Raw genomic sequence first — 8915 nt, 5'->3', positions numbered from 1 at the left:
AGGTCACCCATTCCCCTGTCTCCCAAGGCTGCTTTTTCAGATTATACTATCATGGTTCTATGTAACATGTAGCTTGGCCCTGAGAAGAATATGTACCAATAGCAATTTTGAGATACACGGTCTTTGATGTGAGCAGCTTTACCACAGGAAAGAGGAAATTTTGCACTGAATTATAATTTTAGGAGAAGTCCCATCCCTTGCAACTTTGTTTGGTATAGAGTGTGCATGTTAGTATGCATGTTGCACTTGTATGGTGGGACTGTTGTGCATGCATCTGTGTTAACAGGAAAATAATCCAAGGCACCCATTTAGGCCCATGGGGCAATTATGAGCTGTTGAACTTCTGAAGATCTGCCGACACCATCTTCTTCACGCCACAGGGCAACTTTGTGGAAAGAAGCTGGAATCCTACAAACTGTACATCTAAGTGAGCACTATGCAGCTTTCTGAACTGGCAAGTTAGTGCTGAATGAAAAGAGTTGATTAAATCTCGTGCTCTGAAGGCAAGCCAAAGGGTTATATAGCAGAGGACTTTATTGCCACTGCTAGTCTCTGTAGTTAGCAGTGAGGAACTGGGTTGAAGCCACAGGTGCTCCCAGCCTAAACTGATACACAAAGTTCTCCATGTTCCAGGAACCTGAAAAGAGAGCAAGAGAGGAAACTGAAATCCTGGTTCTTAGGATTGATGTGGCCCATGATTTTGGCTACAACCTGAACAGCCCTTTCCTGGAAGTAAGCCCTACTGAACAAGATAAAACTTACTTCTGAATAACCCACTTAGGATGGCTCCCTGAGCTCAAAATGTATATGGTATATACATATGGCCCATATGTTTAAACCCAGCTGTGTCTGGATCACATGATAAAGGGAGAAATAAAGATTCAATATTTGGAACCAGAGGGGCACACATGTGAAGAGAGCTGGACCCTCCCCATATCGGACAATAAATTCCCTGTATCTTCTGGGCACTGGCTGAGAAGAGTCTTGACGACAGACTGAAGAGAGGCAAGTGGAGGGTGGAGGAGGGCTGGTTTAGCCCACATGCTTCTTTTACTCTAAAAATTGAGGGCGGGGGGACCCCCACACACTTTATATGTGATTGAAGCATGCCTGGACTTAAGTGATGGATAGACCACCATCACAGATAGATTGACCCTTAGGTTCACAGGGATTTGAAAATTTGCCAGTTCGCTAGTGACTGAACTAATTCAGTTTTGCCTTACCTGATAAGATTCCCTAAAAGCAGTCTGTACACGAAAAAAAATGGGGAAGCCCATGTCCAGCCAATACCTTGCTGATAGACTGAAATGCATATTGGGCCTTGGCAGAGGCAGAACTGGATAAATTGCTTTGGGAGAAGTTTTGACAATGGAGGTTAACAAGAGAGATGGCTGAAGGGTGAAAGAGAACTCCAGGAAGGAAAAGATTCGGAATTTTAGACAGAAAAGCTCATAGCTCCGCCAGGATATGCATGGATCCTCTCACAAACAAGCTTTTGTGAGAGAACCCATCCCTTTAAAGCTGGTTCATAGGCTGTGGTTCTGCATCCTTTGGGGTGTACCAGACCTCTGGGCTGACACAGCTATATGTTCACACTCTGAAAGGTATCTGGGGCATGCAAGGCTGAAGAGGATACCAGAGAGCCAGTCTAACATTTTGTTAGTGACTACCGACTTAGGATGTAGTGACTACAGACTTAGGCTGCATCCACAGGGTGATGATTCCCTTTTGTGGATTCATTTCTACTGTGAATGCAAGGGCATTCATAGCAGCAACAAAGCACCCTCACAGAAGTCCCCCCTGTACTTTCCTCCATCATCCCTTCACACCTGATATCCCCCTGCCCTGCATCACTGGCGGACATTTTGCTGGATTTGTTTAATAATCAGTAGTTGCTGTAATACTATAGTAATACAGCAATGACTGATTTTTTTAAATTAAAAAAGCTCTGGCAAAAAAGCCATCTAGTGGCACAACAGGGGGAAAGGATGGGTGCAAGGGGATGAGGGCAGTAAAATGAAACCGATGGGGGCAGGAAGTCTCAAAATGCGCACCTTCCCATCCACACAACATGAAAACCCACTTGGACCTCAGTCTTTCAGGAAAGCACAACTGGGAAAGAAAAGAGCAAACCAGGTGAAACTACTGAAAGTAAATAATTGGAGGATGTCATGCAGGTGCTCCGAAAGACACTGTCCCAGTTTGAGAGCCAAGGTAGACAAAAACAACTGTGTGGATGCAACCTTGAACTGTTTCCATAGTTGTTCCTTTGACCCATCAGTCAAAGACTGTAGTTCTGTTGGTGGGGCTGAAGAGGATCTTTGATAGAATTCGCAGTATCCATGCCAAATTACAATCCTCGGGATTCTTTGGGAGAACCCATGGGCAGTCGTGCTGAATTCAAGAGGGAATGCAGCCACTAAGAGGGAACCATTCAAGAGAGGATGAAACCATTAAGGGGTGGCAGTGGGTGCTGCGAAGCTGGAACAGAGTCCTGGTGTGGTGGGACCAGATCTTCTGAGAGTTGGGGCTGTCCGGTAATGCAGCCCAAGACCGGTAGTAGCCATCTACAGCTAAATACTGACACAGGACAGATAGTCAGGAAGTACTATAAGGGGAAACTGAAAATCTGACAGCTATATTGGTATGAACTCATAGTACGGATATGCCCACAGGGATCCTTGCAGTAAACCGGTTCTTATGAAGAAGTCTTAATAACAGAAGGTTTGTATACTCTGCATTCTCTACCTTAAAGAATCTCAAAGTGGTTTACAATCACATTTCTTTCCCCTCAGCACAACAGGTAGATGGGGCTGAGAGAGTTTGGAGAGATCTGTGACGGGCCCAAGGTCACCCAGCGGGCTTCAAACCCAGTTCTCCAGATTAGAATCCACTGCTCTTAACCACTATATCACACTGGCTCTGTCCATGCTGACAGAGCTATGTTCACCCACGATCAAGCCAAAGGGAATATTTTACAAAACAAAACTGGAAAGCATCAAGGCTGACATAATTAATATAGTAGGGGATGGGCATTGGCTCATCTCAGTGCCAATAGTCTTGATGAATTCATCATTTCAGAATCAAACACATTTTGGGTTTCAGAATATATGTTGTGTTGTTGTTTTTTGTTTAAAATCTAACTTGCTCATACATGCTTCTTGCTCCTTATGGCCTTTTGAAGACAAGCTTTTCACTGTTTCTCACCAGCCCACCCCAAGGGTTCCTGGAAATCCCCAGCCACCCGCACTGGTACACACTTGTGGGGAGAGTGACAGATCTCCTTGGGTCTCCTCCCTTCAATGATTTATGAAACAAGGAAGTGTTATTAACCCCTCGATGCTCACAGCTGCGCAGCCTATCGGGGAGCTGTCTTGTCTCTCCTTTTTGTTCATCCCTAACCCTGCTAAAAAGAGGCCCAGGTAAGTTTAACGTACCACCCACCTTGTCCCAGATGAAAACAGGGATGTGCTTGAAATTCTCATACTAGGACTCACTGTCAGCCCCCTCTCCCCATCAGCACTAACACATTGCTTGAAGGGTCTGTTCTGTCTGTTGTATACTGTACTTATTTGCTCTGTAATTTCCTGTCCTCTACTGATTTAAAAGCCAAAAGAACAACAAAACAAAACACCAATTTTTCTTTGGATACTGGAAAAAAATGGGGTAAAAACTGTACTTTAATGGGTAGCCAACTTCTCGAAACACCACAGCTGTTGCAGTCTGTGAAATGGCAGGCTGGGCATCGCACGGTGCCTTAGTGTTCATGCGTGCACATTTACATGGATGTTTGCTAGAGACACATGCAATCCCTCTTTTGTGAATTTAACTTCTAGAAACCCAATGGAAGGAGCTAAGCCCCAAAGAATGACAATTGTGGTAGCTCACATTCACAAACATTCAATAAGACATTTCCAAAAGACAAGAGTGGGGACAAAATAGGGACAGTGAATTACCACAGACCAGTAAATAGGAACTGTCCCTAGTAAACAGGGACAGCTGGAACATGTGGCTTAACTACAGTTCTAAAGCACTGATCAGGCCATACAACGGTTGCTTCTGTTTTCTCTGGAACTGATATTCATTCATTCGCTCAGTTATAGCAGAGAATCCATATGTCACTGCCAAATGGTTGCATTCCAGTGTATTCCCCTTGATCCTCCGTTCTTTTTAAAGACCAGGTTGTGATTTGTTCTGACTTTTCAGGGCGGAAATGAAGCAATACATTTCTGTGCGGTCTGGTGAAATGCTTACTGATTCACCTGGGTTTCACTCCCATCGTCATATGACTATACCCACACTGCAGTTTATATATATCGAATGTGTATGTGTGTACACACATACTATCTGTTGATGTATGTACTGACCTAATATGTAATTTCAGCATCATTCTGCATCATTTAAGATATCATGGTAACACCTATGCTTTGTTTCAGCTTTGTCTCAGGTTTCTGATGGGTTTCAGATTTCTGCAATCCTAATCCTATTACCTTGTTTATTGGATATCCTATCCGATTACACTGTGTAATCCAACTCAGTGAGAAAGGCGAACTATATAAATTGTCTGTCTGTCTGTCTGTCTGTCTGTCTGTTTATCTATCTATCTATCTATCTATCTATCTATCTATCTATCTATCTATCTATCTATCTATCTATCTATCTATCATCTATCTATCTATCTATCTATCTATCTATCTATCTATCTATCTATCTATCTATCTATCTATCTTTTCTGGTGAAACACTAAAATGAAGGGAGATCAGTGCCTTGATCCTGCCACACTGGGCTGTTCAGTGACTTGCAAAGCAGTGAGATGTCTTGCTGCTTTCCAAGTCCCTGTGGCTGAGCACAAACCAGAGAGCACGCTCTGCTCAAGCTACAGCAGAAATGCAGCCATAAAAAAGAACAAAAACGTAACTGGCAAATGTTCTCTTCCCCCATTATTTTTCAACTGCTGGCAAGGTCTTTCAGACTTTCACTATGAGGATGGGTGTTGTAGAGATCTTAATGGAAATATGTTTCTATTTTATGAACGCATAAGCCATTTCTTTTGGTTCCAAAATGGCTAACAGTACAACAGATACAACTACAACCCCAAGATTTAAAAACCAGAAAACAGAGCATTAACAGAGCTCTATTATTTGCTGTGTTGAGCCATAGCTGTACTGGTGCTGCCATATGATTGTGGAACACTAATGCCTCTGCAGTGTTGAAGGGGGGTACTGTGAAAAGGGCCCTCCACATTTACCCTGCCTGCTTTATCTGCACTAGAGTTCTCTGATACACCTTCAAGTTGCTACCTCAGTCTGGCTGTGTGGGAGGAAGAGGAAAAGGAATGCTTTCTAAATGTTAAAGCCACCCCCCAATCTCACAAGCTTCTGATCCCATGATCTGAGAATCATAAGCAAGTATAAAATTAACAAGAAACAAGAAGTGAAATTGTGTCTAGCCATAGAGAAGTTTCTTGTATGCTGATGAGCCTGCAAGTGGAAGCTCCAGCCCTTACCTGCCACATAAATTCACAGCGCCCTGAATGTATTGGAACAGTATTTATTGTGCTGTGTCTTAGCGCCGCAAAGGTGTCTAGTTTTAGCTCTGAAATGCATGGACTGGGCTCTGTTTCCTGTACATGTTAGATTCAAACTACGTATGACCTTCTCAACTACTGTTCTTTCTTTCTTAGAAGGCTTTGGGCTTCAACATGTACGTTTGCCTGAAATGAGTAGCTACGCAACGAGAGGGGACATAGCCTGCTCTCATCCTAGACACTATCATCCCAGAAGCAGAAGGCAAGGCTCTTACAGTGGTTTGAACAAGGAGCAGCCTGGGGGGATGTGGCACTGGTGGTGAGAGGTCTTACGAAAAGGAATGGAATTTTACTTCTCTCTTTCAAAGTAGTCATCATCATCATCATCCAATAATTTATTATTGAATTTCTGGAATTTCCCCCCCCCCCCTCCAAAGACTTTCAAAACAACTTTCCTCAACAAGCCATAGAATCTGTTTAGCAACTCAAGAGTGTTCAAAGGGCATAATTATCTCACTTATCACTACCCTGTAAAGTCAGTTATACTATACACATATCACTGCTGGGGAATGGGATGGAGCAAACACCGGTTTGCCTAAGTGCAGTGAGTTCATAGCAGATGCAAACCTTGCACCAGCTACTTCCTGGTTCACAGCTCAGGCTGGTTCCACACTGTGGGGTGGCACAAAAATGTGCTCCTGGTGCGCCAGCAGTAGTAAGTTGTGTGGATGCAGGTGGAAACAAGTGTCCATGTGCCCTGCCCCCATGCTGTGTACTGATGATGCTGCCCCATTTCTTCTGTAGCATTGGCTCAGAAGTGTATGTGTGTGGGGGAACGTAGTGCCTCTTCATACTGGCTACGGGCAGAGCGTCCACATGGATACTCTGTCTGCAGTCACCACAGTTCCTCTGTTGAGCCAGGTTAGAGGAAGCTGATCTGTCTCAAAGGGGAAAGGGGTGGCCCAGAAGTCATGCTCAGAATAAGCACAATGTCACACAGAAGCTCTCTTTAAATGTGGGGGCATGCTGCTCTCCATCTGGAGAAAAGAAAATCTGTGTGGAAGCAGCCTCAATCTCTGAGCTATTATAAGGTCTCATATCCTATCATATTGTTATTTCCTGGACTGGGGGTAGTGAAGAAATGCACTTTTGGAGCCAGGAGCATTAGTGAGGCATGCTGTGCAAATTACTAGTTTTGTCATGGCAGAATGTTCACTCCTGTGGCTTAGAGTGACTAACTACTCCAAGATCTGACCCATATTTTCTTTCCACCATGTCCATAAACCTCAGGGTAACTGGGCTGCCCAGGGGATACACGGACATGTCTGCTACTTTCCTGGATTGTCTTTTAAAAATCAATTAGGGGAAAAAAAGTTATTGTGCATTCTCTCCCTAAACAATTTCAAATAAGTATGAAATGATTTAGGCCAAATAGATATCTGAAGGCACATGATACAATTCTACTGCTACAGCTAAGTGTGAACCTGGCTCTGCAGACCACTAAACTGAGGGACTGTGGGGGGTGACATGTGGACACTCTGAGCCCATTGGAAGAAGAGCCAGGAACGATTGTGATACAGAAATAAAATCTAAATCCATGCCCTTGTGGGGGCACAGGTGTCCCCTTGTTAATTTACTTACTACCCAGATTTCTATACCACTTCTCATTGATCAAAGCAGTTTACAATAAGCAAATTAAAACTGACCCAATGCCCGGCAAATTAAAACATTAACACAGTTCAACACCATTTGCTCAAGACCTTTGGTCAGAGGAGAGTAATAATAAAAGGAAAGGAATTCAACGCCACTATCTTGCCTAAATCTGAGAGCCAGCATGGTGTAGTGGTTAAGGTGTTGGACTAGGATCTGGGAAAACCCAGGTTCTAATCCCCACTCCGCCAGGGAAACTTGCTGGGTGATTTTGGGCCAGTCACACGCTCTCAGCCCTGACTCTGGCTAGTATTTGGATAGGCTAGGAATACCAGGTTCTGACACGGAGGTAGGCAATGGCAAACCACCTCCCAGTGTCTCTTGCCTTGAAAACCCTACGGGGTCGCCATAAGGCAGTTGTGTCTTGACGGCTACCAAGATTGCACAAAGCTGTTCAGCACAATATCAAATTTTAAATGGCGTTAGATAAACTGGTGGGGCGGGTGGGGGGGAAGTTAGGGGACAGCAATGAAGAAGGACTGCCCTTTTAGTAGTGGTTGTCTGTTTTCTAAAAACATGGAGCCGATAGGTCCGCAGGTGCAGCCGGAAAGGGCCAATCTATTGCATACTAGGAACAAAGGAATCTGATAACACCATGATGCAGGATTTTGGGACTGACTTTGGTCAGAGCCTGAAGCTTGTCATGATCCCTTTCTTCTCTCCCTGGGCCCACCCATGCTGTCTTGTAACTCGGTGATAGTCACCGGGCCAGGAAGACCGCTTGCCGTATCTCTTTTCAGATCTCAGGGGTTTAACAAACACAACAAACCCATCCTGCGGCTCTTGCAAAATAATGAGCAGAGTGAGGTTGCTTCATCGTTTGCCTCCCAGCCAGCAGATCCAGCACTGGAACAAGTGAGGATGCAGCTGAGTTCAAGTTCTTTCTGTTTGCTGCTGCACAGTAAAAAAAAAGGAACCTGACAAAGAGCAAGCTTATACTTGCCGACTGGCTCCCCGTGGCTCAGTGTTGAAGTGTACGGAAGTGGAGTGCACCGCCGTTTTGCTACTGTGCAAGAGAGAAAAGCCCCGTCTCTAAACAAGCCTTGTGTCGTGTCCCCCCCACCCCTGTGACACTGTCCACTTTGGGTTTACCCCAAGGAAGTGTCATCATGGAACTTAAGCAGCTGCCCTGAGTGGGAAAACAGTCTTTTTGCAATGCATTTACTTTCTCCAAGAGGTCCACCATTTCTTTCAGTTAAGGGGTGGACTCCTACGGAAGGGGCAACTGATTCCACATTAGAAGTTCCAGCAATGCCAACCTGTATTGGACCCAGGCAGGAAGAAAGGCAACTTGCAAACTCTGTGCAGTGTGGTGTAGTGGTTAAGAGAGGTGGTTTGGAGCGGTGGAGTCTGATCTAGTGAACTGGGTTTGATTCCCCACTCCTCCACATGAGCGGCGGAGGCTAATCTGGTGAACTGGATTGGTTTCCCCACTCCTACACAGGAAGCCAACTGGGTGACCTTGGCCTAGTTATACTCTCTCAGCCTCACCTACCTCACAGGGTGTCTGTTGTGGGGAGGGGAAGGGAAGATGATTGTAAACTGGTTTGATTCTCCCTTAAGTGGCAGAGAAAGACGGCATATAAAAACCAACTCTTCTTCTTCTTCTTCTTCTTCTTCTGTCATTGGCACAGAGGGGATTCCTATGTGGTCTGTGTTTACACCCCTCCACGTTAAG

At 44.8% G+C, this 8915-nt stretch overlaps 1 protein-coding gene across 1 annotated transcript in view; it reads right to left on the bottom strand.

Annotated features, from left to right (window-relative positions):
- Positions 1-545: 545 nt before the first annotated feature.
- PEBP4 (phosphatidylethanolamine binding protein 4) overlaps positions 546-8915 on the bottom strand; it is a 232088-nt gene continuing 223718 nt past the window's right edge. The window contains exon 6 of the mRNA XM_056860911.1: positions 546-637. Coding sequence (XP_056716889.1) covers positions 546-637 — 92 coding nt within the window. The remainder of the gene's footprint in view (positions 638-8915) is intronic.

The sequence above is a fragment of the Euleptes europaea genome, chromosome 14, assembly GCF_029931775.1.
Source record: "Euleptes europaea isolate rEulEur1 chromosome 14, rEulEur1.hap1, whole genome shotgun sequence".
NCBI classification, from domain to species: Eukaryota; Metazoa; Chordata; class Lepidosauria; order Squamata; family Sphaerodactylidae; genus Euleptes; species Euleptes europaea.
Note: the sequence above shows the minus strand (reverse complement) of the source record. Positions and strands in the feature narration are given on the sequence as shown.